At 48.4% G+C, this 20,160-nt stretch overlaps 1 protein-coding gene across 1 annotated transcript in view; it reads right to left on the bottom strand.

Annotated features, from left to right (window-relative positions):
- The window catches only part of Nid1 (nidogen 1), a 70,630-nt gene extending 64,179 nt beyond the window's left edge, over nucleotides 1-6,451 (bottom strand). Inside the window, exon 1 of the mRNA XM_046432050.2 lies at nucleotides 6,102-6,451. Coding sequence (XP_046288006.1) covers nucleotides 6,102-6,326 — 225 coding nt within the window. The 5' untranslated portion in view covers nucleotides 6,327-6,451. The remainder of the gene's footprint in view (nucleotides 1-6,101) is intronic.
- Between the last annotated feature and the right edge of the window lie 13,709 nt (nucleotides 6,452-20,160).

The following is a 20,160-nucleotide window of genomic DNA, read 5'->3' as shown; positions in this document are numbered from 1 at the left end:
AACAGTGCTGGCGAGGACGCAGAGCAAGTGGAACCCCCGGACACAGGAGGGACGGTGCAGTCACCGTGCAACAGTCTGACAGCTCCTCAGAACATCAAGCAAAGTTAGAAATGACCCAGCAATTCTGCACCGAGGATGTGCTCAAGATCCTAAAGCAGGGATCCACACAAAGCTTGCACAGGATTATTCATGGCATATACTCAAAATGGTCCAAACGGAGAAACAAACTGGATGTCCATTAACTAAAGAAAGGATAAACAAAATGTGGGTTATCCAAACAACGGATTGTTATCTAGCCACAAAAGAATGGAGTTTTGACAGTGATGGGCTCTGACAGTGACGATGGGGCTCTGACAGTGATGGGCTCTGACAGTGACGAGGTTCTGACAGTGACGAGGTTCTGACAGTGATGGGCTCTAACAGTGATGGGGCTCTGACAGTGATGGGTTCTGACAGTGATGGGCTCTGACAGTGACGAGGTTCTGACAGTGCGGGGCTCTGACAGTGACGGGGCTCTGACAGTGACAGGGTTCTGGTAGTGCTACAACAGGGGTGAACCTCCAAGACTTGCAGAGTGAAAGATCACACATTCCATTTTCATCAAACAGCCACAACAGGCAAATCCAGAGACAGAAAATAGAGTAGTGGCTGCCAGGAGCGGGGGAGGTAGAAATGGGAAGTGGCTGCCGGATGCCCGGTTTGCTTTGGGGCTAATAAATGTTACTTCAGAACTGGATAGTGGTGACTGCTGTACAGCTCTCTAAAAATACTAAAAGTCACTACACCATACTTAAAGGTGAGTTCCATTGTATGTGCCTTATATCTCAATAAAGCTGCTGTTTAAAAATCAGAGAGGGAGATGAGTGTAATAAATGAGAAGAGAGATACATTTGAGAATCTCCCTGCAAGGAGATTTTTAAAACATGAACAATGATGTCTCTAAGGTGAGTGAGAAGGAAAATCCATTTTCCACTGTTTTTACTAGACTGCTTCTTTGAAACCTTAGATGTATTACTACTTCCAAAATTAATTTCAAAATGAAATTATACATGTTTTTTACAGGAAAAAAAATCTAACTGAATATTTTCAAGATATGATTCAATGACCCACTTAGAGGAAATGCAAAAATGAAATAACACACTAAGCTACATGACACAGAAATGCCCAAGGATGACAGGCAGTGATTCTCAATAAACAGATTAATCAAAAGGGGAAAACAGCAACTCATAAGCATGGTCCTTTTTTGAATCCCTGACTGAATAAGGTGAGGCTCCCTCCTGCCACCTGCCCTCCCGCCCCCAAGCAAAGCTCTGTCACCCTTTGTCCCTGCCCTGTTGGAGAGGGTCTCAGGCCTCTCCCCAGGCTTCCCGCCAGCACATCGCACCCTGAGTTTCTTCTTCCGGCACAGTGGCACATGGGCACTGTGTCACCACTGGCTCAATGTCCACCGTCCTCATGATCCTGTAGGCTCTGGGAGGATAGAAACACATGATCTACTTTCAATTTCTGTCCAAATCCTCCTCGCACTATGCCTGGCATACTAGGGGACACATTAAGTATTTATGGAGTGAATGAATGACGGATCTTAACACTGGACTGCATTTCACATTATAGCAATAAGGATACCCAGCATCTTGAAAACGTTAAACTGCCTACACGGCAGGGGTCACCAATCAAACCGAATTCAAGATTCAAAATGAAATGCTTAGGGGATAACCTTGTTGAACCCTTTCATTTTATATGTAAAAACACCAGGTTGACAAGAGGCTGAGAAAGGAAATGATTTTCTATCAATTGTAAGTTGGTGAGGAGAGGTCGGTCTACAAGGCACCTCCTTGGACCCCCCAGGGCTTAGCTCCCCCCTGTCTGTCCCAGGTCAAAGGCATGCCCCCAGCTGGTATTCTTTGCAATAGATAGCCTCCTCAATTAATCAGCTGCATTTTCGCCTCCACTAGGGATGAAAACTCTGTTTTGGATTCTGCCATTCAACCATAGTCACTGAGCAACTTCTGGCAGACCAGAAGCAGGGGTCCCTTTTTCCAAGTGGCCCCAGTTCCAGGCTGAGGTTCAGGGCTGGGTGAACAGGGTGTGGGCAGGATTTTAGCCCTACTGTGTCCTGGGCCAGAACCCTTCGTGTGCAGTGAACAGCCTGCGCAGCCCTAAGTGGTGGCCCTGTGCTTGACCAGTCAATCCATAAACTTCCTGACTGCCAGTAAATGTGGCCACTCTATACCTGAAACATCTAGAGGACAGTGTGTGTGTGTGTGTGTGTGTGTGTGTATTTGAGAAAAAGAAAGAGAGAGAGAGACTGACAGAGAAGAGAAAGGGAAGCAGGGGGAAGGAAACCAGAGGCACAGAGATGAGTCAGGATAGAGACCTATGATCTTTTTGCTACCAAGGATATCCTTTGATTATTTTTCCATGGCATGAGGATTTTTTTATCTACAAAAAAAAAAACCCTAAATGCATTAAATAATAACAATTAATTCATTTCTCAATTTTTATGAATCAAAGACAAATAACTTAATATGCAATAAAATTATGTTCCAGAAATTCTTCTATTGATCTACACCCCCAATGAAAGTTTCAAATCAGCATGAGATTCCTAGCATAAATAAACTGACATAATAAAAATCCAGTCAAAGGAAGAACATGTTTTCATTGCTCTGTTCAACCTTGTTATGATTTTGAAAAACTCTCACCCAGGGAGTTCAAGGTTCATTGGCCAAGGCAACAGAGCTCAAGTGAAACGTCCAGTGGCTCAGAGAGGTAGGTGATGAGACCCAAAATGAAATCTGGAGAATGGCTGGTCTTATTGGTAGATTGTGCTGACTTACTATCCAAAGCTCAGAGGTCATTCCATGGGGAGAATGAGGCTTCCTCACAGAGGGAGCCCACGTGAGCCACAGGAGGAAATTGGTAAACCAAGATGGCACCTGGGGCACTGCCCAGCAATGTTCTCCTCCTGCCTTTGAGGACCTCATATACCTATATGATGTCCGGATCCCACCAGACCAACAGAACTCCAACAGACACTGGGTCTCAGGATCCTTTACACTCCTAATGTAGTTTGAAGAGTCCCAAAGACTTGTTTTATATAAATTATTACAATCCATATTTATCCTATGAGAAATTAAAGCTGAGAAATATTTAAATGTTGGTAACATTTAAGTAATGAACTCATGATATGATAAATGAGATTTTTAATGAAAATAATTACATTTTCCAATTCAAAAGTACCTAGGAAGAGAAGAGTTATCATTTTACTTTTTTCTAATCAGCCTGATGTCTGGCTCACTGGAAGGCAGCTGGAGTCTCACATCTGCTTCTTCATTTGATCTGTGGTGATATCATGCATGCATCATGTAGCCTCTGGTGAGCTTCACTTTATATGTGTGAGACCATGAGAGTATCAAAAGCAAGTATCACCTTGGCATGATTAGGAAAAGAGTTTCAAACTTATAAATTCCTTGTAAAAGTTTCAGGGCACCCAGGGACCCTGGAGATGAAAACTCTGTTTTGGATTCTGCCATTCAACCACAGTCACTGAACAACTTTGGGCAGACCAGAAGCAGGGGTCCCTTCTTCCAAGTGGCACACTGAGAACAGCTGCCTTGGCACAACATTGATAGCAGGTATCGTTTTCCAGGGCTCCAAATTCAGTTTTTCTTCCTATCCTATTCCCCTTTGCAAACCACTGTCTGCAGGCTTCCACTTCCTCCCTAATCCAACTGGTTGCTTGAGGGTCTGCTAGTTCCAGGGCATCTCCATGTTCTGGTCCCGTTTCTGGTCTCCAAAGCCATTGTCAAACTTGGGCTAATGACTTCTCACTTGAGTCAGCCCTTCTGGCCAGCCACCCCATCCTTGTCTGCCTTCTTCATGTCCCTTAGGTGACCTGACAGATCACCTCTCAGATCCACCCTCTCCTTCCCTTCCCCCCCTTCTGCAGGCCTCTTGCCCACGTGCCAGGATAAACCAGCCTCTTACGACACTGGTTTCTGCTTCCAAACTCTCCCTCACCTGCTTGTCTAGGCCATCTTGCAAATCACCGGCAGACAGATATGCAAAACAGAGGAGCTACCATTACCCAAGCTTCCAACCATGACCTTCCAGCCACCTTCCATGACTCTCCACACAGCAAATTATATCACTTGGCTTCAGTTCTTCCCCCTCCCTGTCCCCCTGCTGGTTACCACCATGGATAGGATGACTGGCTTCCCAACTGACCCTGGGTACAGTTACCTGACTTGCTGTAGTCCATGAGATGTCAGCAGGCGTGGCCCAAGCCGAGATTTGAGAAGGCACTCAGGTCCTTCCACTATCTCTCCTGTGCCTTTGACATGAAAGAAGGATGAGTCTCAACTGGCCCTGGGAGGCAGCACTGTCCAGCAAAACTCTTAGCAATGCTAGAAATGTTCTAGAGTGTCAGTGTACAACATAGTTGCCATTTGCCAATGAGGGTGCTGGGCTCTTGAAATGTGGCTACTATGACCAAAACTTTCGTATTATTTTGTGGCCATTCATTTAGAGAAATACCTCTGGGTAGTGGCTACTGTGTTAGAAAGAACAGCTGTGGAAGGTGAGAGGTGGATGAAGCAGAGCAAATCATCCCAAACCCCTACCAAGGCTACCCTGGATCATTCCACTGCCAGGTGGTTCCATTGAGTCTGCTTTCTTACATGAGAAATTTTCGTGTTTATTTTCTGTAGCTACTAACTGATATTTAGTATTTCCTTCAACCTGAATGTAGGTAACTAAGCACAACAGCAGTAGCACTTAGTGATTCTGACCCTAACAAAATTCACAGGCCTTTCCACATCAAATTATAGTTGCTGCAGGTATTTACAGTCCTCAGGATCTTCAAGGTTCAATAGCTGCCTGGCCCACCCTTGAATCCACTGTTCCACCTTGTTATTTAATATGGTTAAAAGTAAGAACACCACTCCATACATTCTTTTATATTTTGATCTGTATTTCAACATGTGAGATCTCTTGGGTAATCTCTCAGATTTTACTTCGTGCATTCAAAAGCATTATGCTGCAAAGGGGTCTACAGACCGGGTCAGAATGCCCAGGGGGCAGGGCAGTCAACCGGAAGGGCTGAGAGCTCTTCGTGGGTCAGGGACTAAGGACTCAACTGACAAGCCCCACGAGGGTGTTATCCCAAGCGCACTCTGTCAGGCGGGCAGAGCCCAGCAGCTTCACCAGCGGGACAGGCTCCAGGCGCTGTTTGTGTAGTTCCCCACTTCTGGAATGCACGCTGCTTTTATGAAATCCACATGGTGCTTGGCTGGGGAGGCAGCGGCACCGCAGGGCTTGACCAAGTTGACAATGTCCCCAGGCCCGGCCAGTTCAGGGAAGGAGAGCTAAAGGTTGTCTGGCCTCGCTCCTCATGTGGGCCCCCCGGGGTGACAATGTCGGCCACAGGAAATTGGCTCACCCAGGCGCCCTGCGTTCCCAGCCCTGACCTCTGGACACTGAACGGCGCCCAGCAGAGAGCAGAATCACTGCCAAGTCGGATCCACAGTCCACACACACTGATGCAGGCGGCTGTCGGTTAAATGCCCGGGCGCGGGGCCGGGCCGGGTCGTCTCTTTTCCCGCCTGGCACCCCCGGGAATCCCTGTGCCCCCGCACGGGCTGGACCCTAACTTGGCTACTCTCCTACCCAGGCTCGGTGTCCGCACCTGGCCCCACCCGGCCGGGTCCTGCCACGCCAGGCACGGGACAAAGGCGAGACGCCCGACGACCTCCGGGAGGCGACTCAGCCCACGGCCGCGGGAAGGAAGCTCCGCCCTGACTCCCGGGGTCGCGGAGTCCCGGCGTCCGGGCAGAGCGCTCGCGGAACCGGACAGACCTGGTGCCCGGTGCGGCCCAGACGCGAGTGCTCCTCGGGGAACATCTCCTGAGGCGGGAGACCCAGGCGGGCCGGGACAGGCCCGAGACCCTTCGGCTAGCAGACCCAGCGCCGCGCCCCGGCGGCCTGTGGCTCGAGTCCCTCCTGCGACGCCCACGTCCGTCCCGCTCGGCCGGCGCCCCCGGCGCGCCCGGCCTTCCTGCCAACCCCACGCAGTCCCGCGCTCTCCCGCCCCGCGGACTCACGTAGACCGAGGTGATGTCCGACTTGTCGTAGAAGCGGAGCGCCCCGCTCAGCTCCAGGGCCGGGGAGACGAGGTCGTCCCCGTCCTCCAGCTCCAGGTCGCCGTGTTCGGGACCGAAGGGGAAGAGCTCCTGGCGGCTCAGGCAGCCCCCGGGCCCCGCCAGCAGCAGCTGCAGCAGCAGCGCCCGCAACCACACAGCCCCGCGCCTGCGGCTCGTCGCCAACATGTTACCCAACTGCTGTCCCGCACAGCAAGCGGCTCTGCGGCCCGCGGCTGGGGAGGCGGAGACGTAACCGGACGCCCCTCTGCAGCCCCTCCTCGCCTCCGCCTCCCAGCCTTCCCACCCGGGAGTCGGGAGGGGAGCCGTGCCGAGATGTAGAGGGCCCCGCCCCGTCCACCCAGCACGACGGACACGGCCCGATGGCCATTGGCGGCGACCGGGAGGGCGAGGGGGAGGGTGGGGGGACCTCGGGTCCCCCACGTTCTGGCGCCATGGGCCTTGGTGCCGGCGGTTCCGAACCAACGGTGGGTTCCCACCGAAGGGGTCCAGATGGAGAGAGCAAAGCGCGGGACTCGCACCGTGGACCCCCTGCCAGGCTCTCCCCTGGAGCGAAGGCGACTTGGAAACGCTCTGGACCCAGGAACCGAGTGCACCCCAGTGCTGGTGGGGGGTTCTGGTTCCGGTCTCAAGCCTCCTAAGGGAAGACTGGGTAGCGCTGGCCATCAGTGGAGAAGGGACTGGACCAGGAGCATGTTCCTGTACTCATCCATCTATTCACACAAGTTTTGTGTGCCTGATCTTAGAACTCCTTAATGTGGAGGGTTCCCAAGAAATAGGGTCCCATTCTCCAAGATAATGGCAAGAATGTGTCGCTCAATTCAAGGTTAGGTTCGCTGGAGCCCCAAGTGATAAGACATTAGAACTGGAAAGATTCCAGGGAAAGCTTTGTGAGGGGCGGTGGGAATCGAACAGGACCTTCTGGAAGGAATGGGGAGGTGGAGCCTTAAGCCAGGTGGATGCTAGGGAACACCCCCCAGCAGAGAATTTGGGAGGGTCTGCTCCAAGTCTTGAATAACAGATCTAGGAATTTGAACTCCCGCTTAGACTCAAAGAAGTATTGAAAGTTCTTGACAAAGTGAGATAAGTGATTTAAGTGGTATCCTAACCGAGCTGTTGATCATTAATCTGAAAGTAGAGACAGTGGGTCTTTAGGGGTCTGGGGGGGGAGCAGGTAGTGGGTGTGCAGAGTGAGAAAGAAAGAGATGTACATCTAGAAGAAATGAACCCAAGGGATGTCACAATGAAAGAAGGAACAAGACCTGATGACAGATTTAACATTGAAGCTGAAAAGACATGAGGTTAAAATTGGGTCAAAGTTTTGTGCCTGGAGGGTGGGTCAGAGAGCCAGTGCTGGCTTTGAAACCAGGGAAGAAGACATTTGGGACAGCTGGAGCTGGAGATGTGTTTGGCTTCAGACCTGTTAACTCAGATGGGTCAACAGGACATCCATATTTCCTGCTGGGAGCTAAAATTAAGGTCCTGAAAGCTCATCTGGAATCACTCTCCCAGTAAACAGCAAATTCTATATAATATTTAGAGGATGTAAATCCTGAAGCAGCAGAAAACAGGAAGAAAAACCAAATGAAGCACAGCTGCTGAGCTAAACGTTTTGTATCTACTGGTGACACTTTCTTTTAAACTCATTTGCCATCAGAGGTCACATTTGTCAATCGCTCACTAGGTACCCAGTGTTCTACAGGTATTAACCTTGCACACACAAGGAAGAAGCCATCCCTGTACTGCAGAGGGACATAGAGACTCAGAGGGGTTAAATCATTCTAAGATCACACAGCTGAGCCCTTGCAGGTGACCCAAGATGTTCCAGCTACAGGGACCCCATATTCATTTACTCATTTATTTATTGCAGTGCTGGGAATCAAATTTAGGGCTTCACACATTCTGAGTACTCCACCCCTGTGCTGCGTCCCTGGGGACCCCTACATCAGTAGACCCTGCATTGCTGCATTTCTCCCTGTGTTAAAGAGAGCAACTAACTCGGCCCCTGCTTATTAAATCCTGCATCACAGCTTGATCCATCTTCCAGAAGCACTTCCTGGCTCCACTCCTAGCCATCCATAGCCTGCTGCTCTACCCTCTATCTCTGGGCTTCTGGGCCCCAGCAGCACCCGGTTCTAACCACTGAGATACCATAAGAAGGCTCTTCTCCCCTCTGTCCACCTGCACATGGCTCTGGCCCACTGCTGCCTGGGCCCCTTGGATGAGGAGAGCCAGAAATCAGGGGCCTCTTCCTGCCTATGCAGAGTCTCCAATCCCCACCCACCCTACTCTTGGTCACACATCAGAGCTGTCCCTGGCGCCTTGTCTGCGCTTGGAATGCTCCTACCCTTTCACAGATTCTCTCCCTTTTTGGTACTCAGACAGCTGCGGGAACTCCTATTGGCCCACAGGATTCCCCAGCAAATGCAGGAGGGGAGCAGCTCTGGATGGCTGGTTCAGCACAGCCCCCAGTCTGGCTGGCCAAGGCCAGCGCCCCTACTACCAGCTGTGTAAGTGTGAGCAAGTTTTAGAACACCCATATCCTCACCGTTTGTGTGGGATATTCACACTTACAATCAAAGAGTTAGGAACACAATATAAGGTGATCTGTGAAAGGTCCCAGCCAGGGTTCAGAGAACACAGGCAGTTAATACTAAGCCACCATTATGATCTCAGGGAACTGTTTTCATGATTCTGATTGCTTCAACATCTCCTGAACCATGAGTCAGACACTACTAGGAATTTTCAATACAGGACCATTAAGGCACAACCCTTTTATAAGCCTGCAGTGTTTGGGGGAAAGACAGATAAGACCTTAACCATGGGATGCCTTGACAGACCAGCTGCTTCTGTTAGGTGCTTTATGCAGTAGTGCATCTGGTCCTAACAAAAGTTTCACGAGCCCCACACTGGGAAGCACGGTTCACTCTGGATTACCTGCCCCGTTTTCCCTTAGTGAGCAGAAGATTTGAGTCCCCCACCGAAGCTGATGCACTTTCTACCACACCATCCTGCCTTTCTACAGCAGGCGAGGTTTCTGTTTCCATCTCCACCCACAGGAAACCTTGCTCCACTGTGTGTACACAATGCGCACGCTCTATTTATGTTTGCCCGTTTTCCCTTATTCCATCAGCACCATCCGGCCTGCGCGAGCTAGTGTATATTGTAAACGCACTGTCATTTCCTATTTATAGCCCTGCACTCCCTTCCCAATGCCCAGTCCTGTGGGACGTGATGTTGGTGCTATGTGTCCTAGTAGGACACTGTGGTCTGAGTCCCTCTTACTCCTTTATGATTTATAGTTCCAGATGCATCTTGGTGATCACAAACTCCATCATGGAATACTTCATTTCGTATCGTGCTGGATGGTTTCCCAAGTGCATGCAGTGGTGCTGTCTCCTCTGGTCCCTCATGGGTTTCCTCAGATATATAAGCTCTGTGAGGAAGGAGCATGCGCTCAGTTCACAGAGCCTCACCTGATGCCGTGTGCACAAGAATCAAGGTGAACCGTTTAAGATCTCAGTAATACCTTTAAGAATCCTTCAGTATCTGCAGTAGCAATGGCACCCATAATTCCAGGATACACCAGATTTTTTAAAAAGTGGGCTGGGGTGCAGCTCAGTGGTAGAGCACTTGCCTGGCAGGAGTGAGGCCCTGGGTTCCATGCTCAACATTAAAAAAAAAAAAAAATTAAAGTGAAACCCTGCTCTTTTGAGACTTGTATTCTTTCTTTGGCTTCTGTCATCCTGATGAAGCAGGAAGATAAAATTTAGGAAGCTGGTCTCAGGCCGTGTCTGTGAGAAGCCACAGTAACTTGTCCACCTGGTTAGTCAGACAGAAGTCCACCCAGTTGAGTGAGAAAACACAGTTCTCTCATGAAAGGAGGCTTCCCTTCTAACTTCACTCTGCCGTGAGGTGTGGCCACTGACCACACGTGGCCATGGAAGGATCCTTCACCTTCCACACGTCACGTGGAGTTAAATGTGTGACTGTCTCAGTTCTGGGGGACTCACCTGTGAATAACTTCAACAACCTAATCTCGGGTTTGACCTCAGATAAACACGGCCTGAATGAAAGATAAGGGGTGGGATCAAGCAGTGGTGCTCCACCCATTTACTTCTAAAGGTGATTTGGATAAAGGTCTTAGGGAGACGCAATGGGGCCTGCTCTGCAGGAGGAAGATGCCAGGCTTCTCAGGACAGAGTCTAATCTCAGGCTCGGCACCCTGCTTGCCTCTGGGCCTCTTCCTGGCTCGTCATCATCAGGCCTCCCTGGGTCCACTTGCTTTTTGTTGTCATTTTAATTTTTAATTTTGTCTTGTGTAATTTTCAGACTTTCCTAAAAGTTGCAAGAATAATACAACAAAAAAAATTCCTATATACCCTTCCCCTAGGTTTCCCCCAGTGTGAGCATTTTGCCGTGGTCGCTGTATTTCTGTGTATGCATGAGCACAGTCATACGCAGATGTATACATATGTGCATATTTTTAACTGAACCATTGGAGGGTAAGTTGCAAATATGATGTCCCCTTTACATCTGAACACTTTTGTGTATGCGTCTTAAACACATTCTCTGATATAACCACAGTGTAATTACCGGAATAAGGAAATAGCATTGATTTCACACTCAGATCTAAGTGTTAAGGTTTGAGTCTTCATTCTCCCTATAGCCATGTGCTGAGGCTTCTTCCCAGATGATGACCCTGAGGGGAGGGTCCTGCAGGAGGTGGGGCTTGGCTGGAGGAAGTCATGAAGGGGTTGCCTTTGAGGGTCTCTCTTATCCCGGGCACCTCCTTTCTCTCTCTGCTTCCTGAGATGAGCAGCCTCCTCTGACTCGGGCTCTTCCCACCATGATGTCCTACCTCGCCTGAGGCTCAGACCTCTGAACCAAAATAAGTCTTTCCCCCTTTTAAGCTGTTTATCTCAGGTGTTTTATCACAGTGATGAAAAGCTACTAATTTATAGATCTTATTCAGCGATCCCCAAATATCCAGATAATGTCTGCAAAAGAAAGTAGCGAATTATAAACTTCATTTCTTTTTTCGCCTGTTTCCAGTCTTCTTTGATTTGAAAGAGTCCCTCAGTCCCTCTACCTCTCGTGACCTCCGTGTATCTTAAGAGGACAGACCAATTGTTTCATCGGCTGTCCCTCAATTTGTCAAGGTTTGCTTCATAACTAGATGAGGATTTTGCATGAACTTCACAGAGGTGATTTGTGTCCTCAGGGCAGCATGGCAGGGGACACATGGTGTCACTTTATCCTAGTGCCAGTCTTGTTAACCTCAACTGGTACATTCACCTTGCCTAGACTTCCCTAGTACAAACTTTCTGTGTTATGTTGTGGAGATAATTTGAGGCTATCTAAATACCTTGTTCTTCACTTAACTTTTACCCTCCAATTTTAACCCCATTGATGATTCTTGCCAGATTTTTTATTGCAATGGATGCCAGCTGTCCCCCCCCAACACCCCTGCCCACTTTGGTTCTTTTTTTAAATATTTATTTTCCTTTTAGTTTTAGGTGGACACAATATCTTTATTTCACTTTTATGTGGTACTGAGGATGGAACCCAGTGCTTCATGCATGCTAGGCGAGCACTCTACCACCGAGCCACAACCCCAGCCCCCCCACTTTGGTTCTTAAAATTTTTTCTTAATTCTGGTAAAATACACATGATATTTATCTTCAGAAACGTTTTAAGTGTAGAGTTCCATCGTATGTCACGTATTCATATTGCTGTGTGACTGTCACCACCATGCATCTCGATGACTCTTTCTGTCTTACAAAACCGAGCTCTACCCATTGAACAACAATCCCCATTTCTCCTTCCCTCGCCCAGCAGCCACCGACCACTTCCTGTCTCTCTGAATCTGACTATTCCAGGAAACTCCCGTTGGTGAGATCACACAGCATCTGTCCCTCTGTGACAGGCTGATCCCACGCAGCGTACTGCCTTGAGATTCATTCATGCCTGGCCTGCGTCAGAATTTCCTTCCTTTTAAGGCTGATGTCCATTGTTTGGATCTGCCACATCTTGTTTTTCCATTCATCTGTGGACAGACACACGGTTGCCTCTGTGTTCAGCTGTCGTGAACAACGCTACCACGAACACACATGTACAGATATCTCTTTGAGACCCTGCTTTCAGTTCCTTGGGGCATATATATCCAGCAGTGGAATCGCTGCCCCACATGGGGACTTAATTCTTGGCATCTTGAAGAACCCCTGTGCTGTTCCCACAGAGGCCGTACCCCTTCACCTTCCCACCATTGCACGGGGTTCCGACTTCCCCACGTCCTGAACAACACTTACTGTTTTGTGTTTTCTTTAAATAATAGCTGTCCTAATGGGTGTGAGGTGGCAACTTACTATGGTTTTGATTTGCATTTCCCTGGTGATTAGTGATGGAGAAAAGTCCACATAAGTTTTTGCCCATTTTGAATCAGGTTGATACCTTTTTGGTGTTAGTGGTTATTTTTGAAGTTCTTTTAACAAACCTTGAGAGAATTTGGTAGAAAATAAAATCAAATGTACCAGCTGTTTCCCCACAGGAGCTTTATCTCTTTCATTGTCATGATCTTATGTGTTCTTGTGTTATTTACATAATTATTTGAGAGTCAATTGCAGATATGACCTGCTTTAGTCAGCTTTTTTACTGCTGGGACCAAAAGGCCCGACAGGAACAATTAGAGGAGAAACATTTATTTGGGGGCTCACGGTTTCAGAGGCTCCGTCCATAGATGCCAACTCCATTCCTCAGGCCTGAGGTGAAGGTGAACATCATGGCGGAAGAGTGTGTTGGCGGAAGAGTGTGTTGGAGGAAAGCAGCCGGGGACATGGTACCAGAAAGCAGAGAAAAAGCTCCACTCCACAAGGACAAACTATCAGCCCCAAAGGCATGCCTCCAGGGACCCACCCGCTCCAGCCACACCCCACCTGCCTCCAGTCGCCACCCAGCTAATTCCCATCAGTGGGTTAATGTACTGATCAGGTCAATGGTCTCACAAACCAATCATTTCAGCTCTAAGCTTTCTTGTGTAGTCACACACAAGGGACACTTCCCATCTCAACCATCGCATGGCCCTTCTTGCCTACAAGTTAGTTGAGCACAGGTGTCCTGACTACAAAGATTTTCTTTTTACAACCACAGCACACTGATCATAGTTCAATAGCCACACAGTCCCATTATCTAAATACACAACCCACATGCACAATTGGCCTCCGGATCTGGGAGACCATAAATTCCTGTTTTTAGCCCAGTTTGTGGCACTTTGTTCAAGAATTCTTAGCAAACTAATATGAGTGTGATGCTCCAGCTTCCCAGGTATTCTAAGCAGCTCTTTCTTTCTCGGTCTGTGCATGATGTTTCTGATAAGGTGGGGCGTTGGAACAAGACTGGAGGCCACACTGCACCACACTAATAGGTGCTTGACTGTACATGATTTCTATGTCCTCAGACAAGAAAGAGGGTGACATCGCTGTATTATTTTTCCCATTTTAAAAATACATTTTATTTTGAAATAGTTTGTGACTCACAAGAAGCAGGCAAATCATTTTTAAGGAGAAACACATGGAACAGGAGGCTGTAGAAGCAGAAGCCGCATGACATCTGCCAGCCAGCCATGCAGGCTGCAGGTGGAAGCCCTGCTAGTTATGTGGCTTCAGGAATTTTTTTTATTGTAACTTTAATTAATTAATTTGTGTGTTTGTGTTTCCTGTGTTGGGGATGGAACCCAGGGCCTGGCACGTGCAAGGCAAGCGCTTTACCACTGAGCCACAGCCCCAGCCCTTATTTTACTTTTATTCTGAGACAGCCTCCCGAGGTGTTGGGATCACGGGCACTTGTGATGCCATCTGTCACTATTCAGTGTGACACTCTTGCCAGGTGTGGCCAAATGAGCTTGAACTTCTCACCTTCAAAACTGAGTCAAGTTAAACCTCTTTTGAAGGGAAATCAAGGAACGCGAGACAAGTAAGCGAGAAATGAAGTTCGGAGACCGGGCAGAGATACACACGACAGTTTATTTGTCAGAGCTGACAAATAAAGGCCATCTCTCTATAGGAGAGAGACGCAAAACAGGCTTGAGTTCTGGGACTTTTATGGGGGAGGCTCAGAAATCAGCGCTGAGTGGGTCTTAATGAGGGGTGAAGGGTTGGTATGAGGGAGTGGTGAGCCTTTCTCAGAAAGGCCCTTGGGAAAGGGCGAAAAAGCGAAACTTTTTCCTTAAAATGGTGGCTGTCACTTAAGATGGCCATCCAGATGTGAAGCAAGGACCTTATGTCTTTTCCTTGTACATACATAACCCAGTCTCAGGTATTTTGTTATAGCAACACAAAGCAGACTATGAAGCAGACTAAGGCACACAGTATAAGTAGTGTGTGCATGTGTGTGGTTTCCATGTGTGGTTTATGTACATGTGTGGGGTGTGTGTGTGTGTGTGAGAGAGAGAGAGAGAGAGACAGAGACAGAGAGAGAGAGAGAGGTGTGATATTGGAGAGTGAGAGGAATGGCTATTAAAAGGGGACATTTCAGAGCACCACCTAGGCCCAGAACTCTTTTCCATGCCTGAGCCTGGTTGTATCCTGTTCCTCCCTGTTAAACCAGAGAGGATCTGACACAGCCTCTGGCCAGGATCATTCTGCCTAATCCTCTGGGACCATGGCTTACCCCAGGCTGTGCACCCCTCCTGCCTGTGGGGAAGATCCAGAGGAGGGAACCAAGTTAGTTTGTGGGGCCTCAGTTTTAAGGGACAGCTAAAGCTCCATCAGAGCATTCCAGCAACATCTCAGATTGAAATAAGGGGGAAACGAAGGACTTCCTATTAGAGATGAAAGGTTCTGGCTTTGAAGAACCACATGGGAAAGAGTTTGATGCCATGGGTGGTTGTTTTTCAGGATCTTTACTGGAGAAGGGAAAATTAACAACTTCCTGGGAAAGGAAAGACCCTCCCCCTACAGTGTACCCCAGAGAAGAGGATGCAGGTGGCTCCTCTGTGTCGGGCAGGCAAGGTTGGGTCCAGGCCTAAGAGAGCCTTCTGCACTGAACTGTGAGCAGAAGCACTGGGGCTCAGGCCTTTGCTGACCCTTGTCATGGTCCTCTGTTATCTGGGGCCACCTGACCCTGCTCATCCTCCATACCCCCTTCGGGGAAGTCAGGGATGAATGCCCCATCCGCCCACCCCTCCGCCAACCCCTCGCTGGTCCCCAGGGATCGATTTTGGTGTACCCAGGATTTTGAATCTCTAGCTGTAGGAAAATTTAAGCAAAAAATGAGGGAACCAACATTGAGTTGCCAACTCTCTCTTGTCACCATGTGATAGGATGTCACAGGTGACAGGACATTTATATGCCAGGATGGAGGGATGACAGGGGGTAAGAATAAAAGAGAGGGCTTTTAATTGGATACTGTTAAGTCCATGAAAAATTCACTTTATACAAACTGCACCTTCGTGTAGAATAACTGTATATGCAATATGTGATTTTATACAGATAATAATTACATATTATAGATAATTACGACATATGTAAATTTTAACAAAATGGAAGCTTCGTCACAGACCATGTCGCTGGCACTGTGCTCATGAGGAGCCTAGAGGAGGCACCAACTGCACCTCACTCCCACCTGGCACCTCTGGCTCCAGCCATCTGCACCACCTGCCCTGTCCCCAGTCCTGTGCTGTCTTGTGCTTCCCACCTTGGCCTGTCCCTTGTCCCTAGGACCCACCTCCTCCTCCCAGCCTCGATCTCATTTCCCAAGCCCTGCTTACTTCTGCTTTGCTGTGTCCTTGCCCTGTCCCCAGAGAGACAGACTCTCCACTGCCCTGATTCCATTCTGTGCTACTGCAACAGCACACCTGAGGTCGGGTGATTTACATAGAACAGAAATTTGTCTCTGGAGGCTGGAAGTCCAAGGTCAAGGAGCTGGCCTCCTGTGTGGTCCTTCTTACTGGGTCTCCAAATGTCGGAAGATGCAAGGAAAAGCAAGGAGGAAAGCTCTGTCATCGTGTGGCAGAAGAGTGAATCCACTCCACAAGCCCTTGTGACGGTGGCTTCCATCCACTCCCCAGAAGCCCAGGGACCCCAGCCCTTCTGTTAGGCCCACCTCCCAACACTACTTCCCCAGTGTGAGTTCCAACATGGGAATCCTGGGGACATGTTCAGCCCATGGCCAAAGGTATCGTTTTTGTACTTTCATGTTGTGTTGAAAAAACAGTGTTCTCCTCCTCACTAGGCCCTGAGGTCCTTGTTCACGTGGGTCCTGCAAAAGCAATGAGCACATAGTAGGTGCTCATGAAATGCTTGCCTAAAGCAACTGATGTCAGCAGAAACTGATTTTCCTGTTTAGGGGAAGCTCCCTTAGTGAGAATCAGGAGCCGCCTACTTTCCAAACAACCCCCTGGGCTGGATAGCAAGTGCTGCCTGGGTCTCCCTGCCCGGGGAAGATGCTGAGAATCAAATGGTATCTACAGATACAGGTTTAAAATCCCTGCCCACAAAATGCAGTCTTCCTTTGTCCAGATAACTTGAAAACCAGATATCCTGGTGATAACCAGAATAAAGCTTTGATGCTTTATCCTAAATAAAAAAGCAGTTATAACCATTATTATCATTTTTTAAAAGAACATTTTGCATGGGAGGTGAACTCTTTTCATCTGAGACAGATTCCATGGTCATTTTGGAGGTCTACACAGGCTACAGGCCCTTTGCAGGAGCCACTCCCCGCAGTTCTGGGAGGCGCAAGCTTTTCCTGGAGCTGGGCGCTTTCGGAACCGCGCACAAACCCTGCATCCACGCGGCTCTGACCTGGCTGCGTGGACCAGCTGCAGAGGCTCATCTCACACCAGCTCTTCTGCGAGCAGTTAGGTTTCAGGAGTGGATTCTTCCCTTTTATAAATCACATTTTAAGCTAGTGTTGTGGTTCTCCATGACATGCATTTTTCACCAAAACATCTAGACCTTTTTGAAACTTCCCTTTCTGAAGTTATAAAAATAGTGCCTGACTTGTGAAGGGATCAAACACCCAGAAACGTGGTCGGTGGGAGGAAAATCTCCCCCTCATTCCCTGCTTCCCATACCGCAGACAATTGAGATGTTTCCCTCCAGGACTGGTTCCCAGGACATCACGGTGAGGACAGACTCGAGTCAGAGTGTGGGACCTCCTTGTGCTCATCTCTGAGATGGGCACAATCGTGGTCCTCACCCCCAGGGACTGTTGGTTCAATGAGCTGTTGGTGTGAAGGTCCTAGGACAGTGCCTGGCACATAGTGAGTCCCGGGCACTGGTTGCCATTATTAAAGCCCTAACCAGTGAATGCACTGGGTGACATCCCATGTAGGACTGGCTGCTACCACAGACTCCAGACTTCAGTAGCTCCAATGAGATAGAGTGGCTTTCTCTCTCTAGAAGCAGTGGGAAGCATGGAACTGGCAGGCAGTTGACTGTGTCCCAGAGTTCCACCCCTGGCAGGGGCCCCTTATCTGCGTCAAAGCTTTACCCAGCCTGGCCGGTGGCCAGAGCCTGTAATCCCGCAGCTCCGGAAACTGAGGCAGGAGAATTGCAAGTTCAAAGCCAGCCTCAGCAAAAGCGAGGCACTGAGCAACTCAGTGAGACCCTGTCTCTAAATAAAATACAAAATAGGGCTGGGGATGGGGCTCAGTGGTGGAGTGTCCCTGAGTTCAATCCCCCGCACCCCACCCCCACCTCCCGCCTCAAGATAAAGCTTTATCCTGGGGTCCAGCCACAGGAAGGGGACAGAGGATGTGAGGACAGCTAGTTTCCCATGCCAAGCACACACTGAGTTACATCCCAGTCCCCTGGGAGGGCTTGCTCTCCCCCCATTTCTGCTTTTCAGGGAGATTTTCTTAGTCATTCTTTTCTTAAATCAGCTTTACTGAGGTGCAATTTACATAGATAAAATTCACTGACTTTTAGAATATAATTTTGCAAGTTTTAGCAAATGCATGCAGTCATGTGACTACTACCACAGTCATGTTGTGGAACAATTCCATCACTCCCCAAACATCCCTGTGTTCTCTACAGTCAATGCCCCCTGCCCCAAGTCCTGGCAAGCGGGCATCTGCCTAATGCCACTACAACTTGGTATCTAGAGTTTCATATAAATTGATTTTTTTTGCAGTACTAATACTAAGGATTAAGCTACATCCCCAGTCATTTTTAAAAATTATTTTTACTTTGAGACAGGATCTCATTAGGTTGCCCAGACTGGCCTTGAACTTGTAATCCTCCTGCCTCTGCCTTCTCTCAGTGAAATCTTATAAAAAGTAATCTTTGGTGCCCGAATTCTCTCATGCACACAGTGCTTTTGTGCTGCAGCAGAGCGGAGAGATGGCAGCAGAGACCACGTGGCCTGTGGGCAGGAACAGCCATCACCTCCAGTTTCCCGACCTCCGTTCTAAACACGTTTTAGTTTTAGCTCTTACATTTAGGTCTAAGATGCATTTTGCATTAAATATCTTGATGATGTGAAGTGAGACAGGAGATTCCTGATATCTGCCTATGGACGACCACTTGCTTCAGCATGATTTTCTAAAAAGAATGTCCTTCCCACACTGAGTGGTGTTGGTGTTGACCGGGGCTCACTGGCCATGTCTGTGCATTTCTCAACTTGCTGCTCTGGGCCGTTGGTCTATGCACCTGCTCTACCAATGCCACCCTGCCACAGCTATCGTATCTTTATAATAAGCCTTGAAATCATGCAACGTAAGTCCTTCAACAAATAGTTTTGGCTGTTTTAGATATTTGAATTTCCATAATTTTTAGAATTGGCTTGACCAACTGTACTTTTAGAAGCCTAGACTTTCATGGATGGCTTTGAATTTATGCATCAGTTTAGGAAGAATTAACACCTTGACACCGTGGAGTCTTCCAATCCATGAACATAGTATCTCTACCTACTTTGGTCTTTCTTAATTTCCGTCAGCCCTGTTTCAAAGCTTTGAGTGTAAGGTTCTGTACACATTCTGTTAAGTCAATCCCCATATGTTTTACATCTTTGATGTGAAAATGATGTTTCTTTTCAATTTTCAATTGTTTGTTGCTGGAATGTGAAATGAGTTTTTTATATGGCCTTTTATCTTACAGCATTGATGACACACACTTATTAACTCTAATAGACCATTTTCGGATTTCTTAGGGTTTCCTATAGACAACTACATTATACGTGGAAATGACAATTTTACTTATTTCCAACATGGATAACTTTGTTCTTTGTTTACCTTACTTGCTAAACCCTATAGCACAATGCTCAATGCAAGTGGTCCCTTGTCCTATCCCCAACCACAGGGCAGCGAGTGTGTGAGTGTGAGTGTGTGACTGTTACCCGGTCACATCAGCTCTCCCCTTCAGGAGAGACCAGGCAAAGGCCCACTGAGCACCCCGTCCTCCCCACCTGGGGAGGAGACACTGCTTCTCTGTGGGCTCCGGCACAGTGACCCTTTCCTGCTTTGGCTATGGTCATCTAAATCTGTGCACCTGCCCCATATCACTGACAAGCCCTGAGGACAGGATCTACCCTGGCTCATGGTTGGCACACAGTAGGTGCTCAATAAATGTCCAACAAAGGTGCAAGTCCACCCAACACCCAGCTCTAGTAGTCCTTTAGTGTCCTTGGAGTGTTTCTCTCCCCTCAGTTCTGCTCCCAGCTCTGTGGAGCACCTGCTCAGGGGCCCTGAGATGGGGAACTCTCCCTCCCCTGGAACCAGGAAAGACTCCACTGCCTCTGCACCTCAGTCTCTGTAGCACCAGGAGACGCGCCTTCCAGGACGTCACAGGGCTTTGTGAGATGGCATCAATGAGAGCTTCTGAGGAGCACTGACTGACACCAGATACCAAGTAATGCTGCTGCAAAAAGAGGTCCAGTGTCTTTTGTGCCAGAAAAAGTTCTCAGTATCCTGTGGTCAGCTGCTGAAATGGATTCTTAAGGTTATTAAATCACATGTGTATTTAAATAATAAAAAATTCCTAAAAATAGGGGAAAATTCACA

This window comes from Marmota monax, unplaced genomic scaffold (assembly GCF_021218885.2).
Source record: "Marmota monax isolate L192 unplaced genomic scaffold, Marmota_monax_Labrador192_F-V1.1 WCK01_AAM20220418_F8-fsc00071, whole genome shotgun sequence".
Taxonomy (NCBI): Eukaryota; Metazoa; Chordata; class Mammalia; order Rodentia; family Sciuridae; genus Marmota; species Marmota monax.
This window is presented reverse-complemented; position numbering and strand designations above follow the sequence as displayed.